The sequence below is a fragment of the Sander lucioperca genome, chromosome 5 (genome assembly GCF_008315115.2).
Source record: "Sander lucioperca isolate FBNREF2018 chromosome 5, SLUC_FBN_1.2, whole genome shotgun sequence".
NCBI lineage: Eukaryota > Metazoa > Chordata > Actinopteri > Perciformes > Percidae > Sander > Sander lucioperca.
Genome location: NC_050177.1, coordinates 26,581,257 through 26,601,405, shown reverse-complemented (window position 1 = coordinate 26,601,405; position 20,149 = coordinate 26,581,257). Strand labels below are relative to the sequence as shown.

The window sequence follows — 20,149 nt, the reverse complement described above, 5'->3', positions numbered from 1 at the left end:
CCCGACGCATTTTAATTTCCAGATAACTACCTATTTGAGCGGTATTGTTTTTCTTTTCAGCCCATCGTGGACATGCTCTACATCCCAGCAGATTATTTGTGTCACATTACATTTTTTTGCAAACTGCAATTTTCTTTACAACATTGGTGATATGGAGCATATTAGTAAAGCTGTATAGCAAAGCGCCGTCAGAAGAGTGAGACTCGCTCTGAAGCGTGTTTATAACGTTTTTGTAGTGTTCCCTGGACACAAACCAGTAAGAGCCATTAAAAGGAGTCCCACAGTATTGCAGGTGAATTATGTAAACCCTTGGAAATAAAAGATTATGAATTATAATTCTGTTAATGATGGTGCTGCAGCCTCAGAATGGGATTAGTAGGCCTAGTAGACTACTTTTTTGCCCGCAGTATTGCACCTAAATGAAATAGATTATAGGTTCAATACCATTTCACCAGTAATATTAGGCTATACTTAGGATTAAATATGATATACACTATATTGGAACTTATGCATTTACTCTAGCAGCAATTTTCTCCCACGCAAATTCTCGCTCTTTTGCAGCAGCCGCTATGTTGCTTTTGTAACGAAATACATCTTCAAACTTGCTGTATGTGTGCATGAGTATTTCCGCCGACCCGTTTGTTTGTGGTTGTTACCATGGTGAATCATAGTATCATGGCTCCATTCATGCTGCCTTTTTTATTGTGGTGGTGCACATGCGTGAACCTACTCTGAGTTGATTGAACCAACTCAAATCAGCTGTTCTGGAACCGAAAACTAGTTTTCCTATCTCAGGGTAAATCAACTCAGACATCAGGGTTAGACTCAGAGTTTGTTAAACCTCCTTCCTGAAACGGGCCCCTGTTTTACTTAGTAGTGTCTGTTTCTCCTATGTCATGTCTGGTTGACTTCCTGCCTTGTGTTTTCCTGTCTGTGATTGTCTGCCCTGCCCTGGATGTGTCTCACCTGTTCATCAGCCCTCATGTCATCTGGCCCTTGTTATTACCCTCGTTACCTTGTGTATTTAGTTTCTGTGCTTCCTTTGTCTGTTGTTAGATCATTGTGTTTGTTACTCCCGATGTCCGTCCGTTCCTTGTGTTTTGGATTCCCCGGTCTTCAGTTTTCTGAGTGTTTTTGGAACTCTTTTGCCTGCCTGCCTCTACACCTTTTGCCTGCCTGCCTGAGGCGCCTGAGGACTCCCTTTGTTTATAAGCCATTACTTTAATAAATCTTCTATACCTTTCACTACCTCCTCATCTCTGCATTTTTTGTTCCAAGCCTCTCAAATCCTGACAGTTATATATGTTTTGAATGAAGCTCAAGTAAGAAACTGATTTCTCGCACAGTTGGGTGTTGATGATTTCCTTTCTTTTTTAAAGTTTTTTTAATCTCTTCTTATTTGACTGCACAAGGGAGGAAGCCATGTGTCAGCAGCTATTAGCATATTCACTAACTGCGACAACACCAAAGGCCATAGAAATAGCTGTCCCCCCTCTTGGCCTGCCCTCATTTCCCCCAATCAGTACTCTTATTCTTAGAAGCTTTATTCATGCAGCCCGAGGGACACGGCCTGGAGGTGAGGTCTGAGGAAGAGTAGGGGGAGGGGGAAGAGGAGGAGGAGGTGGGCAGGTTCAGAAAAGGTGAAAGATGTAATCAAAGAGAATAAAGAAGTGGCAGTAGAGTGTGGCAGTTTTACCCTGGAGCCTTTTTCTCCTTGTGTCCCTCACCTCTGACCCCATATTCAGCCCTATATGTAAAAAAAAACCTCATATTCTAGGTGACCTTTGACGCAGATTTGTGCATGTGTGAGTTTGAACCTGATTGTGTGTGTATGTACTACATTTATTTGACTCCTTTTATTTAACTCCAGGCACGCACACACAAAGAGCTGTTTTGTCTTTGCTGGCCTGCAGGGCAGCATATCCTCACTTGCTCTTTCTGCCTCTTTGTGTATACAGTATTTACCTTCAGCATCCAGTTTCTTCTGCTTTCTTTCTCTACCTCTACGTTCTCTCTGCAGTGTCTTGGCAGACATACTCTCTCGTCACTGTCTGAGCCTCTTGTTGGTTTTGGAACTGCTCTCATCCGCCCTTGCTCTTCTCTCTCTCTCACTCAGTTTCTTCTTTCTTTCCCACTATGAGTGCAACTGAAGCCCCCTTTTCCTCTCAGCTTGAGGCAGTTTTGTGAAAGAGGGACGATTGGCAGACAGGAGAAGGAGGCAGGCAGAGGGATGAATGGTGGTGTTCCAATCAACCAGACACACACAGCACAGCCCACAATGCACTATCACTCTCAATAATCACTGTTTATGAAGCTATTGCAGCTCAGTTATCTTGTAAACTATGCTCTGGTGGAGAGGATACAATATTAAATCCATAAGGTGGCTGAACTTCACTGCCAGACTATTGATTGTCAAGCTTTATCTTTTATCTTGTCTTTATAATGCTGCAGATGAGCACACTTGAGGCCTGGTGTCAGTATTAACATCTCAACAACTGAAATTTTTTTATATGATAAATGTATTTTATTAAACCAGACAAAGACAATTAGAACATATCTATTAAGTTTATAATTATCATATGTCTCTGGGAAGGAAACAGAACTATGTAATTCTCCAGAGCTCATTCCTAACTCTTGGTTTGGTGTCCTAGTCTAAAAACAGTTGGTCAAAAAGCTCTCCTGTATGCCTTCTAGTTTTTGTCTGTTATAATTTAGTGAGGACGCTCTCTCGAAGAATATTGATCCTCAGGCTTTTAGCTTGTCATCATAACATTGATGCTTAGAATGGATGAGTTGTTGTCCGGGCTAAAATAATTCTGTCCATCTTTATTTGGGATGAGGAGAATGTATTAAGATAGTTTCAAGAACAATGAAAAGCAGTATTGAAAAACAAAAGTTGCTCATATAGATAGACTTTTTTTTTTTAATAAAACACCATGTAAAATAATATAAAAGCATTACATATGACACAATTCCTTTTCTAACTTCTGAGGTGGCAGTGTTTTTTTTCTGAGAAGTTGCCCCATTATGTCATAATCTATGTTGTAGTGTAGAGGAACAAATATGAAATCCATACAGTGACTATGCTCTCTGCCAGGTACTATTGATCTCCAGACTTTGTCTTCTGTCTTGTCTTCATAATACTACTATGTAACAGAGCTGTGGTACCATTGTCAGTAGACAAGTAGTATTTCATTGTCTCTACCCAAGGCCTGTAACAGTTATTACATAATTGTCTTGTCAATTATTTTTACTTTGTTTAACAAAAACATGCCTGTAATTAATTGCTGACATTAGTTAAGGTCTTAAGGGTTATGACTGTTGATGCTAATTGTTGATTTTGTTTAGATATGCTAAATTGTAATGATATAAGTAATTATTGGTCGGACTGTTGAGCTAAAGTTATGCTAGCGGCAGCTGTCACTTGTTGCCATAGCAGCTCCAAACATCCTGTGCTGTAGCTGCCTCAAGCCAGAGAAATTAAACATGCTTGTGTTTCTGGCCCGAAATCTGCCTGACAAACCCACTGATTAAATAACCCACACCTTCCTTCACCTTTTTCTTTTTTAAATGATAATAAAGAGGCGTTATTTACTTCATAGGCTGTCTATTTGTGTTATTACATTATCTGGGTCATATAACACAAAAGGTGTATCCTGGAATTCATTCAAAACTTTAATTTGTTTAAAAGAGTAATATATAAATGAATATTTTAAAATTTGACTGAAAGAGACAATTATATGAAGTATTTCTGAGACAATTAATTGTACAGCAAAATTTGGAATTGTTACAGCTCTAAAAGAACCTTTCAACTGCAATAGCAGGTTTTATGACGGGGCAGGTGGGGCGGCCCGACCCTGTTAGATCACACCCTACTTTCTTCTTCTTTTTCTTTTTTTTACCATAAATTTAATTTTACTGTTGTTTGCTGATTAAATACTCACTTCTTTTAGTCTGTAAGGCAAGCTTTAATATCATGCCTATTCTGTTGGCATTGTGGTGTTCCTACAGTGTTGTCTGTCTGGTACTTATTGTAGGGGCCCCCTGACCTTACATAGTCCCAACAAAGATGAATATTATAACGTTATATAGGGCTTAAAATTATAAACTCTGAACTAGTGTTCCGATTTTTTGCACAAAACAAAGAAAACATCCAAATTGTAAATGCCATTTGAAATAATTTTATGATCTACTTATGTATGATTATAATAGCCAGTATTTTTGTTTTATCGTCTTCACTACTGACCTCCAGATTTATTATTTGTCTTTACGCCACTTTGGAGAGCTGAGATCAGCTATCAAACACTAGAGAAAAATAGGCTGTGTTACCCAGCAAGCAAGTACCATCCACCTTGTGAGAGGTATGTCATTTAAATCACAGAGATCTCCACATTCTTCTTCATTGAATTTTCAACAATCGAATGCTGTCCAGAAAGATAGGCATTTTAGAGGCAGTGGCTCAATTAAAAAAATGGTCCCCAAAACTTTCTGGAAAGATACTGACACTAAAATAGCATTGAAAATAAAGTGTGTAAGAGCTGACTGCAAGATATCATACCATAATTATTCACTTTAAACAAGCCTAGACTTTGCTCTTTATCTCTGTATCTGTACCTCTACCTCTGTGATGGTGCAACCCTGTCTCCTAAAAGTTCTGTTTATATAGTGTACCACTAATTTGCAGCGGCAAATACATTTGGGAGGAAACGTAATGCTGTCTGGATTTTTATCAGCATAATGTTGTTAATTAAGTATCTGGCAAGTGGCAAAATATTCATACATACATTCATGTCAGTAAAAATGTTCATTGAGGACATATTTAACTTGTTTTCAGCCAAACTATCCAATCTTGCAATCAATTATCTGCTATAGCAACCAACGTCTGGTGCTGAAAAATGAAGCAAATGCTGAGGTGCCAAAAACTGCAGTTCGAGTAACCACATGAGGCTGGCTCCAAAAGGGAGTCAATCCCAAATTAAACATGTTTATAGCCTGGTAATAGGGGGGACCTCATACTTACCCCTGTTTCAATATGTAAACTGTTCATGAGTATTCATGTATTCTACACTATGAATTAGTTGTGTCACTCTGAATTAGGACGCTCTAATTCATTGTAAATAAACTCCACTGATGGCTGCAGGATGCGCCACTCTTTGCTTTTATCTGTAAAAAGAAATCTCATGCAGTGCTGAAACGCAAAAGAATCAGGAGCCTAGTTTCCTAGAGGTTACTACTGTAAATGCTTTAAAGGTGAAATGTCAGTGTAAGTTAATGACATGCTCATAACATCTTATTATTTCTTCACTCTCTAGGTATCTCTGTGCTGCACTGTAAGGTAGCTCCTGGCTGGCTTTTAAACTAGTTTGTATTCCATATTTACTTAGGAGTGTTTTTGTCTTGGCCTTTACCTGCAGGTAATGAGAGCTCACTGTATTTTTGCGGTGTTACTGTGGCTGTCTGGAGAATGTCTCTGCAATGTCTCTGCAGCGAGAGGGTTATTAAGACTAATGGGTAAGAAGCAACTGGAGCATCAGGACCAAAAGTCTGAAAGTTGTATGTTGGATAATGGGGGTCTATGATTTTGTGTGTTAAAAATGTGTATAGTTAACTTTGTGTGTCGGTATCTGTGTGTGTGTGTGTGCTCGTTATGTTGTGTGCTGTAGTGCAGTGACAGTTAAATCAGTAGCAGGTTTATCTGTGCTTGCTGTCATGTGAAATAGAAACAAGCGGCCGGACTAGAGACAAGAGCACTATAGAGAGGGGAAGAAAGAGGCAGGGAGGGGAGAAATATGGGAGACACATGGGGAAACAATACCAGAGCAAAGAGAGCTATGATATTTATCTGTTTAGTGTTGTTGTTACTGTTTAGTAGTGGGCATATGATTGAGAGGTCTTTCTAAATGCACAGACACACAAATGAAATGAATCCTAGAGAGGCAGGGATAGCTGGCTGCAGAGGAGGATACAAGGCTAATATGGCTTGATATACTGTATAGAGTAATGCAGATAAAGGAGGATCATTTTAAAAAGATTTATGGAGAGGTCTGCACAGGAAAAGAGTGTGATTTGACAGACAGAGCATGCAATTAAGAATCCTGAAAAAGACAGGAAAGTGTACACAAAAAAATCAAACATTTGGAGAGGCTGAGAGAAGAAGCGAGGGGGAGGAAAGGAGAGGTAGAGGAAGTCCCAGGAGACCTATTGTGTCCTATGCTTTTACTGTGGTCATGATGCACCTTGCCGCTGGTCCCCTCCTCTTATTAAAGTTTTATGAATCAAGCTTAGCACATATTTTATTACAATGACGCCACTGTCGGGCACATTCCAGCCTTGCGGCGGGGTAGTGGTGGTGGTGGAGAGGGTTGCAGAGACAAGCCCATGGAGGCGTACATGAGAAAGGGGAACATGGCAGAAAAACGATTGAAAGAGTCAAAAAGGCAAAGCCAGCATCAAAAGGCATAGATAGAAAATAAGGGAATAAGTGAGTGAGGAGGTAAATGATAGGAGAGAAATACAGAGAGAGAGAGAGAGAGAGAGAGAGAGAGAGAGGATGAATAAAGAATGAGCTCTGGGCCTCTGTGTTTATGGTTGCAGATGTCTTGGTATTGTTTAAAAATAGAATGGTTAGGGATTAAGGCTATCAATATTTCCTTAGGTTTTGATGGAGACCTAGGAGGTGGGTGAAAAAGAAAGTATGCAGACTGATTACAAATTGCATCTAGGCCAGTAGTTTCAGTCAAGATTCAAAAGAAATTTGGCTTAGTAGCAAACTTTTACCCAGTATGTCACTTCACATGGGCAATGCTTTTGTTTTTGTTCTGCTGCTTTTTCTATTTTTTGCTCTGTTCCAAAAAACAGCTGATCCCAAAAACTAAAATTCATTTAAAAGCAAGGGAATGGCATTTACCATGACACTGCTGCCAAAGAAATTCAACTGGATGTTGATTCTCTTTTATCCTTAGACATTGTAAGGTCATCATTTCTTTCTGCCAAAAGCCCTTTTTCTATCAGTAAGCTGCCATTATGAATGAACTTCAAGTTTAATTTTCCCTGCATGTTTCAATCTGAATATACGCAAACATCTTACCAAACTGTCTCTGCTCGCTGTTTGCTTCAGTCCTTGTTATTTTGCTGTATTTTCGCTGTTGTTGTTTTTTTTGTTGTTGTTTGCTCTTATCTTCTGAGCACTTAATTATGATGTCAACTTCAATGATTTAGTGTAAACATCATTGTATAAACTGTCATTTCATTGTTATGCAGATGATTTGCAAATCTATTTGCCTATTAAAGCAAATGACAGTGTCGCACTAAACTCCCTGCTTAGTTGCATCACTGATATTAAGTTGTGGCTTTCAGAAAACTTTCTTAATTTGAATGAAGATAAAACGTATACAACGTAAAACGTATTATTTTCAGTACTTCAGGCACGCAAAATGGTCCAGCTTTAAGTTTGGGAGCTCTAGCATCTTACACTAGGTCAGCTGTCAAAAATTTGGGGGTTACTTTTGATTGCAGCATGAAATTTGACAAGCAGATCAGTGATGTTGTTAGAATGAGCTTTTTCCAGCTTCGTCTCCTGATAATAATGCTCTTTACGTTGGTCTGAATCAGACCTCCATCTCACGTCTTCAACTTGTGCAAAATGCAGCTGCTCGCTTTTTAACAAACACATCTAGACGTGTACATATCACTCCTGTTCTCTACACCCTTCATTGGCTCCCTGTGCGTTTTAGAATCGATTTTAAGATTTTATTGTTTGCTTTCAAGGCCTTAAATGGTCTGGCCCCGGAGTATTTGTCCGAAATTTTAACTTTGCGGGAGCACAACCGGTCATTGCGGTCTTCAAACCAGCGACTTTTAGAAGTGCCAAGGTCTAGATATAAACGGTGGGGTGACCAGGCTTTTGCAGTTGCTGCCCCGAGACTCTGGAACAAGTTACCCCCTGATATCCGCACTATTACAGATGTAGCTCTTTTTAGGTCCAAACTTAAAACGTATCTGTTTAGTCTGGCTTTTAATACGTAGCAGTGGTGTGACAATTTCATTCTTCTGTTTCTCTGTAACTATTTCTGATTTTACATGTTCTTTCTTTATATTGTATGATATGTGTTTTTATTCTTGGTTTCGATGTTAAGCACTTTGGATACCTGCTGGTTGCTGTAAAGTACTATATAAATAAAGTTTGATTGATTGATTGATTGTGCATCCCAGGTACTGGACTGTAAAATATAGCACCTGTCAAAGTTTATCACACACACACAGTCTCATACAACTATATCTACTGTTGCTATGTGTTGTATGAGACTGTGTGTGTGTGATAAACGTTCGACAGAAAGAAGAAATCATCTTGGAAGGCACAAAGTTTGTTGACTTTGAGGGCACCATGACTCAGCTCCTGCTGAATGACGCATGCTACGTATGTAGTATGCTAGTTCCTTGAATTGAAGACATTTAGCTCCTGTCATAATCTGAGACTAAATCCCTGCCTTATCACCTCCTGGGTGCAGGGCCTCAGCTTTGTTTAATTGCCACAAGCCGAACCATCAAAGCTGCATCCCCCTCAGTATTTACCCCCACTGAGGCTTATAGCTGATAATGGAATTACTCTGAGTCCCAGGAGTAGGGAGAGAGGGAGGAACAGAAAGAGGAGGCAGGCATAGAGGAAGATAGGAGAGCAGACCAAGGAAAGTAGATGGTGGAAGCTGTAAGGGGCAGGATGGATGCAGTGTCCGCCTTGAAAACAGAATAAAGGTGAAAAGGTATGAGATGAAGTAATGCACAAGGATATCAAAAGAGGGAGGAAAGGTTACAAAGGGATGACCGGCTGTTGCCAAACTGCAGTCTGCAATCTCCCTGTCTTACGGTTTACTCCAGTTTGACGTATTACAGGGTGAAGAGTGAATTATGACGCAGGATAGATCTCAGGCTCAAAACATGCCTGCCTGAAGGAATCTATCTGAAAGGATGAATGGGGCTAAAGAGAGAAAGGAGGGGATGAAAGAAAAGATGAAAGAAAAAGGAACAGTAAAGTGAAAAAAGAAAAAGAATGAGTTGGCACACACTTTAGTCACTTCACTCGCTGAATCCTTAGAAAGTGAAGCACGTGTTTGTGTGCACATTTCGGTTGATTGGCCAGAATATGCAGGACTCTCCAACTCACACACCCAAAAGGATTTTCTGTGTGTGTGTGTGTGTGTGTGTGTGTGTGTTCAGACACAGTTTTGGTCGAGCTGCACTGATGAACAACAAACCAAAGCAGAGGAGAGATTATTCTGAAAGCGAGATAGCGTAGGACGTCAGTGCTTTCACTCTCCTCTCTGTCACGGATCAAAGCTTCAGGGTGTTTGAAGACTGAGCTGCAGTGTTGTAGTGGAAAATGACTTCATATTTGAAGTGAGCTCATGGCTTGGTCAAGGGTTTTGTATCTGCGTGTGTGTGCGTGCATGGATGGATCTTAAGGATGTTAAACGCTAAGCAGGTGGGATTATTTAACTGTAATTTCCTTAACAACTGTTTAAGCAGCCATGCCAGTTTTTGGCTAGTGGGAATGATTTTGTGCCGTTTTTTTGGTAAACCAGTCACATTTATGGATGCTCGCATCACTCAAAGAGTTTTCGTTTGTGGGTCTAATTAGGAGTGAGATGGCTGACACAGGCTGAAGCTGTCACTCATTAAAATGGTTGAGATGTTTAACCAGATTCTAAATTGTGAATTGAATGTGTCTTTCTCCATTCCATGTTCTTGTTTGCTCTTTTTCTACTCTGTCCATTTACAAAGCCATCAGAAACAGTGTCACTGAGTATACTCTGTGTGTGTGTGTGTGTGTGTGTGTGTGTGTGTGTGTGTGTGTGTGTGTGTGTGTGTGTGTGTTTCCGTGTTTCCTAATTTTTCTCCACTTTTTTTTCCTTCTTCCATCTGGTCTCCAAAACTCCTCCCTCCTCTTCGCTTCCCCCCTCACATCAGTCTGTTCTCAGTATTCGAGGGGGGTCTTCGCCATCTTCGGCCTTTACGACAAGCGCTCGGTGAACACTCTGACGTCGTTCTGTGGGGCCCTGCACATCAGCCTAGTGACACCCAGCTTCCCCACCGAAGGAGAGGGCCAGTTCACCCTGCAGCTCCGGCCGTCCATCAGAGGGGCTTTGCTGTCACTGTTGGACCACTACGACTGGAGTCGATTTGTCTTCCTCTACGACACAGACAGAGGTGAATGCACAATGGCAAATACATTAAAATGTTATATGAAGCGTTGGTGTTCCGAAGTTAAAAAGGTCACACAATTTGATAACCATAAACTTATTTGTACCTAAAAATATTTGATTTTGTGTAGGTTTTCAAATGAGTTTTCATATGGACAGGTATAAACAGTATTACTGCCTTGACATTGAAGACGATTGTTCCTATCATAATCTAAGATAAAATAAGGCAAGATGAGCAAGACTGTCCTCCCCAAAAGACGCCCAAAAAAGTAGTTTGTTCAAGCAGCAATTTCAACTCATTAAGTTTATAGAGGCGGCCCTTATTAGTGGCCGTAGGAATTATGACGTGAGCAACGTAAGCAAATTCTGTGCAAGGGTGCAGGTTAGGGTGGTTGAAGGGTCAAACAAACACAGGACTTTCACCCAAAAGACGGGTTTGTTTCCTGTTTGAAAATAAAAGTATTAAAAAAAGAAAATATTAAAAGAAAGAAAAAGAAATAAAAGTTTTTTTTTTTTTACTTTACGGAACAAACGGAGCAATGTCACGTTCTGTCACATTAGTCCATTATGGAAGAAGATTTCCAAATTAGTCTGGTTTCTAATACTTTTTTTGCATGAAGAATTATCCGTTAATTTAGGGTTAGTTTGGAAGGGCACACTGAGAACAAAATTATAATATCAGAAACAATGGTGTAATTTGGCACTTTTCAGACAGAAACTTTGGCCCCAGCTCTTGCAGTATTCACCTGCCTTCAAGCCTTCAAGCAGGCACAGCTGACGCCCTCGACCCCTAACCACTGTCATGAGAATGCTTAGCACGTTATCTCTCTCTCTCTCTCTCTCTCTCTCTCTCTCACACACACACACACACACACACACACACAGACTCCCTGCCACAGGGAGAGAAACACAGGTCAAACATGACTCAGAGTCCCCACACCATGGTATAGTGGAGTGTTAGGGAATCAGTGAGCTGCAGAGTGTGTGTATATGTGAGTTTGTGTGTGCCTCTGCCAGCCTCCCTCTGGTCCAGGTTGTCTGGCTTAGTACCTCAGGAGGAGCACAGGGAGAACAAGGAGGGACAAAGGGGAGCAGGAGGGACAGGTAAGGTGAGTCAAGCTAGTGAAGCAGCCAAAAAGAGAGAAAATAGGAAAGACAAGTGCGAGTGATGAGGACATAAACAAGGTGACAGGGAAAGAAACGGGGGGGGGGAGGACAGAAGGGAGGAGTAGGAAGACAGGCAGGATCGCAAACCTCTAGGGTATATACAGTAGCACATAACAAGAAGAGGGGGTGAGGATTGAGAGAAATGAGGGAGAAATGGAGCGGAGGATGGATGCGTAGAGTTTGGGCTGTGCTCACCCTTGACTTGGCCAAGGCAGGGCCTTTCATTATAGGCTCCCATCAGGCCCTGCTGCTGGTAATGTGCTGGAAAATGGGCAGTAACGCTGTGATCTGTTTTATGCTCCCTGCTTTGCTCTGCTCCACAGACAGCCTACTGACACACGCATACGCACATACACACACACACACACACACACACACACACACACACACACACACAAAAACTGAAATCTCGCACAAGTTCACACAGAGTAGATGAATCTGTGTACATCTGTGCATGCATTAGATTAATATAAATTCAACGGTACAAACAAAACACGTACACATTATCAACTCACAGACAAGTGTGAAAGGTGAAAGCACAATCACACACACACACACACACACACACACCGTGATTACTGAGGCTTCAGATTTGTTTGATTTCTTTTTCTTTTTCAACTCAAGCAGTAAATAGCTGCCTCCACAAAATTAGAAAAAAAAGGGTAACAGTTGGCACTGTTGCACTGCAGTGAGTGTGTGTGTCCTTTTGTGTTGTTGTGTCATGTCACTGTGTCCTGCAGATAAGGGCTGTGTGGGTCTGTAATTTCCATTGCGTTTGCATTTTATTTCCCACAATAAACATTCTAGCTCAGAGCACAGTTAACAACATATTTGGAGGTTTGATAGAGATTACAACGATCATTATGATAAAAATGCAGTGGCTGTCTGCCAATATTGTAAAGGATTATTATTGTGATATTGAGTTGTCTCTCATTATTGTTATTTTTCTACTTGTTATGACCAATCTAGACAGCTGTTTAATGTAATATACCTTAATTTATTATCGCTCGTGTTGCCACCTGCTGCTCATGGGATCATATTAACTTTGAAACTCATCTAATATCACGCCAAGAGGCATATTCAACCTATTCAAACTTGTACTCCATCATTGTGTAGAAAAAGAACTTTCCTTTCTGATGTTTTTTTCCAGGCTATAAAATTGATTAATTGATTGAAGTGGCAGCGTGTTCTCAGATGAGTTGTATTTGAATCAGAGTTCACCACTGAATAAGAAATGAGTAGTTTTAATGAAATGTCTCTATTGTTTTGGCACATAACTCTTTGTCCTGATAAGCTTTCTGGGCTGGTTGATAAAGTGACATTCAAGAGAAGACTGTTGCTTTAGTGCTTTACAAGACAAGACATTAGGGTGTTGCTTTGGTAAAGCTGATTATTATGCTGGAAAGTATTGTACATTACTGCAATAAAATACTTTGCAAAATATAATAATTACTCGACGTCCCAAGTACAGCTTCTAACTAGTATAGGGCTGGGTATTCAAAAATTCTAAAATGTTCAATACTGGTACCGGTACCAATACCGATACTAATAGCGTGACTTTGATACCGGTAGCTGAACGATTCTTTTTTCGATACCAATTTTATGAAATGTGACCAACACAACGTGTAACGTTAGACAACCAATCACCAGCATTATTAGATCTTGGTAGAAGCATGCTACATGCTTATTGGCTCACTGACGATGATGATTTGCTCCTTAGGTATTGAAATTTGGTATTGAATGACGAGGCATTTTTCGTTACTCGATACTAAGGAGGCAATCCGGTCGGTGCCTAAAAAGTATCGAATTCGGTACCCAGCCCTAACCTAGTACAGCTTTAATTCTGTCTTTCTCCCTTTTTCTTCCCTTACTCTCTGTTGTCTAGGTTATGCAATACTGCAGGCTATTATGGAGAGAGCGGGGCAGAACGGATGGCAGGTCAGGACACACACAAACACACACATTCCTGGAAACAGGCCAGCAAAACACATTCATGATCTCATGAAGCATTTATACAGTGCATGCGCATAAGTACACTATTGTTTTTGTTGTTAATCTTTCAAACACAATTTGTTAACTTGCTTGTGGTTTGTATGCATGACCTTATACCTATATGCTCTTTGTGTTTGTATGCTTATACACATTTCTTGTATGTATGTAAACCAAGGTGAGTGCTATCTGTGTGGAGAGCTTCAATGAGGCAGCATACCGCCGACTCTTAGAGGACCTGGACCGACGTCAGGAGAGAAAATATGTAATTGACCTGGAGCCTGAGAGACTACAGAGCATCCTCGAACAGGTTATATTATTATATATTATATTATACTGCTAACCAAAGTTTCTTTGCACCCGCAACAATAAAGCTGCTTTACACAATTTTATAAGAGTAGTAATCAGAGAATAATTCTGGCATGTAACCCAACCTCACAATATTTTGAAATAATAGCAGAAATGTTTTTAGCAGAAATATTATTTTTTTTTATAATTCATAATTTATTGTATACAGCCGAATTGGTAGAATGGAAAAAATGAAAAAAACAACTGATTAACTAATACTTAACTAACTACTGAGCTTACTGCAGGCACAGAATGATATTTGACACTGATCTGGAACCTGAAGGACCCTGCAGCATTTAAAATCATGAGATACTGCTTTAGGTTTTATTGTGGCACTGTTACTGTCACTGAGATTACTACAGACAGGGCAGAGATTACATCACTGACCTGAACTTAACAGCACTTAACACTTAATTATGAGGTACAAACACACCACAATGACACATTAATGCCACCTAAAACCACAAGCAACATAGCACAGAGTAAGCTTTTTTTGTAAAGTGATTAAAACCAGAACCTTTTGAACAATTAAAATAAAAGTGTTAAATTGCTGATAGTATCCCATTGTTTTTTCCCCCACTGTATTACTGGTGTCTGTCTGCCTGCTGTCTGTTTCACTCAGCTAGTTACAACAACACTCCTTATGCTTTCTGACATCTGGAGAGAAAACAAGATTTGATTTTTTCCCCTGGAGTTCATAATGTGGAGTCAAAAATGTGACTTCCCCAACAGCTACATCAGTGTATGATTGCAGTAAACACACCATACTGTCCACTCCACACACATACACACACGTACACACAGAAAAACATACAGTATATGAAGGCACACACTCTGACACCTTACGCTTGTCCAAGTTTATTAGATTATCTGTCTTGCTTGATGGTTTAGCTCTGACAGATGGCGCAGATGTGTGTGTGTGTGTGTGTGTGTGTGTGTGTGTGTGTGTGTGTGTGTGTGTGTATATGTGACCTTTGACTCAGGTTTCAGTGTAACATCTCATTGGTTCTGCCACCTGTCATCAAATCTGATCCTGTGTCTGCAGAGCTGACAAATTCAGTGACACACACACAGCTAAGCACTCGTGCTCACGCACAAATACATAACCCACACACACACGCATGCTTATCTGTACTAGGTGTGTCATGAAACCAAAAATCCAGTAGTCGGTGCCAATACCAGTAAAATAATGCGATTCTTGATGCCGATTTCGATACCACGGAAAATAAAGATTCCATGTACTTTAACTTGAAACATGAACTTCTTTATTAGAATATTTGAAAAATATACATAATAAAGTGCAATTAATGGTCATAGTGCAACAACTAGAGTCCTCAGACACATTCCAGACTTCCAGGCATCTTTTCAAAGGGTACTGTGCAAAAAAAACAACAACAGTGTTTCTAACAGTTGCGTGACCAGAGACGTTACAAACCCCGGGTAAATATTGGAGGTGTATTTGAAAGATGGAGACAGCTTAGAGCCCAAAATGACGCTGAGTTGGCTAATTCCCTCCTGAACAGGAAGCTAAGCATTAGCTTCAGGCTAATTTATCATGGCTACAAGGGACGGGCATCTTATGTAGGGTGACCAGACGTCCTCGATTTTCAGTTGCGTGTCCCGAGTCCCGACAAAAGCCTGTTGGGACACTAAAATGTCCCAGTTTACACCAACCACTATGAAATTGTCCCGGTTGTCTGCGATTACATAGCCGACGTGGTCTTATTATAGCCCGATCATTAACTAAACCCATGTAGAAAGACTAATAAAGCGTCCAGCGTATGATTTTAACAATGTGTCTGTGTGTCAGTCAATCGTAGCGGTCTGCGTCTGCATAATCTGTGCAGCCAGCGTTACAATGTATATTGTAAACAATGCCTCTTCTTATCTCTCTCGTTTTAATGGTAACTGAGTAACTCGAGTAGGCTACTCTATATAATTTATCCAAGCACATGAATTGTTAGCCGTGATATGAATGAAGCTTACCTGTTAAATTAGGAGGAAATGGGCCAACTCTGGGCTCTAAGCTGTCTTCACATTTTACAAATGCTTCGCCAATATTTACCCATGTTTTACCTCTTCTCTGGTTATGCAACTATTTAGAAAAGATTCAGAGTTTTGTAAGGTCGGGTAGAATGAATCTATATCTGTTAATCCAGTTTGTTTGGTTGCTGCTACCATCGCTGCTACCATCGCTGCAGCCAGCACCTTGTTTTTGCGTGTTTGCGTTTCATGTCCGGCAACCCAGGTGTCAAAATAGGTAACACACAGGCCAAAATATGGAAATTTATATTTAAATATGGAGAACACTGGCTTTGGCATTGTTGTCAGAAAATATAGTATTTCAACTTAGCATGTTTCCTTAATATCTGTTCTGTTGAAATATTGTGGACATTTCTTGATTAAATACAATAAATGTATTACATATTGGACCTTTCAAGTTTTACTCGAGTACTGTACTTATAAGTACTTGTACTTTTTTTTCACCCCACTTTCTACTTCTACTCCACTGCATTTATATGTAAGCTTTAGTTACTTTACAAATTAATATTGTTACACACCAAACATTCGAAGAGTTCATTATTATCATACAACTTGTGCATAATGATACCCACCTTACCTAATGCTTTAGTTGATGTATAGTTCATGCATGAGGTCATGAATGAGAGGCTATGAACTCATGTCAATTCCTGATGATTCATAAGCTATAAAGGAATGAAGTAATGTACAAATCATGAATTTATTCATGCATGAATTCATAATTCATTTACCCTTACCCTAAAGTCTTACCATAACTTTAGTTCAAGCCTGTGGCAGCAGTTCCAAATAATTTGTTTAGTGCCATGCAGTGAAAAATACCTTTTCACAAAGTTTTTCATAAGTTCAGTGGGTGTAAATCAGGAAGAGAGGACTGTGAGTTTGCAGTGAACATGCCGTTTTTTAGGTCAGGTAGAATCTATCTCCGTTGACTCTCGTTCATATTTTTTTCGAAAGACATGCACGGAAGTAGAAGGGCGTGACTTTGGCCACTTGTTCGTGACCTCCTACTTCTGAATGTATCGACTGGAACACTCTGAAGCGTATACTGCCCCCATCAGTTCCGGAAGAGGCGCAGCACTGATGCTGCTAACACTGGAGTCGTCACTAACGGTGCCTACAGTGCTTCAAAAAAGTGGGCATCGTTGGTATTTTGTCATTTTAGAACCGGAAGGTATTGCAAGTATCGGTTCTCGTGACATCCCTAATCTGTAAACATATATACCAGCGCATAATGCACATGCTCATCCAGCTAAATACACACACACACACACACACACACACACACACACACCAGTAGCAGCATCCCAGACAGATAGCCAGACACACAGTTTCTTAGTTGGCTTTTGTGGTGAGTGAATAGAAAGACAGAGACACACACCAGTGTATACTTAGACAGGCATACAGACACAAACACACACTGCTGACAAAGTGGGCTCTGCGGTGCTGGCATTGGCAAGCACCCCTGCTCTGAGACAGAGACTGCTCTGTTTGACTGCCCCTGCCAGCTGTATGTGTGTGTGTGTGTGTGTGTGTGTGTGTGTGTGTGTGTGTGGTGTGTGCATAGCTGTTGATATGTGTGGATGAGAGAGATACAAAAAAAAGTAAGCAATTTAGTAATTAAGTTTAGGCACCATGTTAGAAAAAAGATGTTGCCCCTCCTTTGTGAAAAATATCACAATGCGCCATATTTTACTCCATCCCACTGTACACATATAACGATGACAGAAAACATTACAGATTTTAATTTTGTGCAGAATTACACTTTTGACACTACTGTGCCAAACCGTCAGCCATTCAATCTCACACAAACACACCACACAGACAATAAGTAGTCATATCTGTTCACTGGCAACATGCATTGACTATACGTGAAGTGAAAAGAACATTGTAGACTGGATTTTGTGTTTTAGTTGCCTGGATTTAACCACATCTTAATCAGGCTTTACTTGCAATAAGTTGATGTTGTAGGGAAAGCTGAAAAACTTAATAGATCTGCTTAAAACATAGTCGGTAAACATTTAGTGTATTTTTTTTAATATGCACGGGTTGTCTGTCTTCTGAAATTACATTTCCCTTGTAAGAAAAGGTTGCCTCTTGTGCAGACTGTTGGATCTTGGCACCTATATTTACAGGATGCAGGGATTTTTAAATGAAATTGGATTAGACAGGTTAACACAGCCCTAACCTAGAAAACACATTGCTGAAGCTCTTTAAATGTTCCAAAAGTCTGCAGACTCTGAGCCAGCATGGCACAGAGAACAAGTGAAGTCCTCACAGGCTCATCATGCTTTTAATCAGTACAGAAATATAACCACAGCCACAGATGGGAGGGAGTCCCCTTTATTTGTGTTTTTACACCCCTGCCCTGCTCCCTAAAACTAAATTAAACCCACTGTAACATTGTAACATCTCTTGTCAGTTAATTCAATGATTCATATGTGAATTGAGAGTTCTACATGACCCCTGGTTTGCCACACTACATGCATTGCCAATATATAGTAAATAAATGATGTATTCTCTCTCTCTCTCTCTCTCTCTGTTTTCCTTTCTAGGCTGTCAGTGTGGGGAAACATGTAAAGGGTTACCATTACATCATAGCAAACCTGGTAAGAAGTCTTAATGGCATTGCTTGCCGTTGGCTGTTATTTTGCGACATGTTTAGTAGAATGTTTGTGTGATGTCTTGTTTTAATAGCCTACATGAGGATAATTATTTTTTTTATATTTCAAAGAAACAAGACTATTTGGTAAAAAGACACACAAAGTTATTAAGATAAGGTCTTAAATTATTAGAATCAGCCATGACACACAATTAATCTCTATGTCTTTTAAGCCAACATTATGAGACATGTTTTACTTACCCCTATTTTGACATTCAGCTTGTCCCAAAGTTGTTCTTTTGTTGTTTATTAGCAGAAAAAACAAGCTAAGGTGCCATTGTTTCTTTTACTTCAGAATTAATACATTTGTCCTCCTTAACAAAGTCAGAGCTGCAGGTAGCTGCCAGAACTCATGTCTGTATATGAAGTATTGCTTCAACCTTAATCCCTAAAATCTTTTCCACAGCAGTTCTCTCTGGGACGGTGAAAAGGGGGCCAGTGAGCTCAGGTCAAGCTAGATAGACTTTTAGCAATTAGCATCCATCAACCCAGGATAACCCTCACATGTCTTTCCTCTTTACCTCTCCCAAATGGAACCCTCTCCACGACCACTTCACTATGAAGTGTCACTCTGCAAGAAGTCACACACTCAGCTGTGGTAGCCATTCCATATTGTGTAGGGGTATACAGATAAACTGTTGGAGTATGTGGAGTGTGATTCGTCAGCAAAAGTTCCACACACTGTGTCGGAGGGTTTTGTATTCCACTTCCACTCTGTTCTTTCAGTGCTTGCATCATCCCTCATTTCACCTTTTCTTTCCATCTTTCTCTCAGGGATTTAAGGATATATCTCTGGAGAGGTTCATGCATGGCGGGGCCAATGTGACTGGTTTCCAGCTGGTGGACTTCAGCAAGCCCATCATTATTAAACTGATGCAGCGCTGGAACAAACTGGATCAGAGAGAGTACCCTGGATCTGAAAGCCCACCTAAGGTGAACTAAAAATATGCTGTCCCATCCTTAAATATAAGAATTGGAAAGAGTTGCCACTACCCTAACAAATGTAAGTTGAAATATGTGCAATGGCGGGTTGGTTGTTTGTCCACGTTTTTGTGGAAATGTTGTTCCATATAGCAGCCCTTATTCTACCTTGGCTACTTTATACAGGAAACAAAAATGCAGAACTATACTCTACTCTTACAAATAAAACAAAAGCTCTTTTCCACTATAACACAATGTCAGTACATCTACATATATACTGGAATATTGTGCACAGATACACACACACACACACACACACACACACACACACACACACACATATATATTTAGGGGTGGTGGCATTGGTTTGCAAATATTCTTTGTACCTTAAATTCCCTACAGAAGCCAAATGTACAGCTTCCTTATGCACATCACATGGAGATATGGTACAGCTTCTTAGCCAATCAGAGTGTGACCTCAGGATGTGGGAAAGGTGAATTGGCTTATCCTACTATGATTGACATACATAATTCCTCTATGATTCTGTGATTTAGTGTTAAGGTTAACAATGTGAAGCATGCTTCAGACTTCCCTGTCATGCCTGTCCTGCATGATATTCCTCCATGATATCTCAGTCACCTTTTCTCTCTCTCTTTCTCCTTCCCCTTGTTTCCAGTTCTGTATCCAACCTCACAATTGCATCCCTTGTATATGTGTGTCATTGTCACTCTTATTGTATATCCCTTTTCCTCTTTCCATTCACCATACTCAATGTGTTTTTTCTCTTACTACCAATGTCCCTTCTTCTGTCACATTAGTGTTCCCTTCA

The 20,149-nt window shown here is 40.1% G+C and overlaps 1 protein-coding gene across 6 annotated transcripts in view; it reads left to right on the top strand.

The window, feature by feature from the left end:
* The window catches only part of gria4a (glutamate receptor, ionotropic, AMPA 4a), a 107,680-nt gene that overhangs the window by 33,974 nt on the left and 53,557 nt on the right, over positions 1 to 20,149 (top strand). For all 6 annotated transcript variants that reach the window (XM_031297234.2, XM_031297233.2, XM_031297232.2 and 3 more), the window contains exons 3-7: positions 9,964 to 10,203; positions 13,249 to 13,301; positions 13,531 to 13,662; positions 18,293 to 18,346; positions 19,174 to 19,332. In XM_031297234.2, coding sequence (XP_031153094.1) covers positions 9,964 to 10,203; positions 13,249 to 13,301; positions 13,531 to 13,662; positions 18,293 to 18,346; positions 19,174 to 19,332 — 638 coding nt within the window. The remainder of the gene's footprint in view (positions 1 to 9,963; positions 10,204 to 13,248; positions 13,302 to 13,530; positions 13,663 to 18,292; positions 18,347 to 19,173; positions 19,333 to 20,149) is intronic.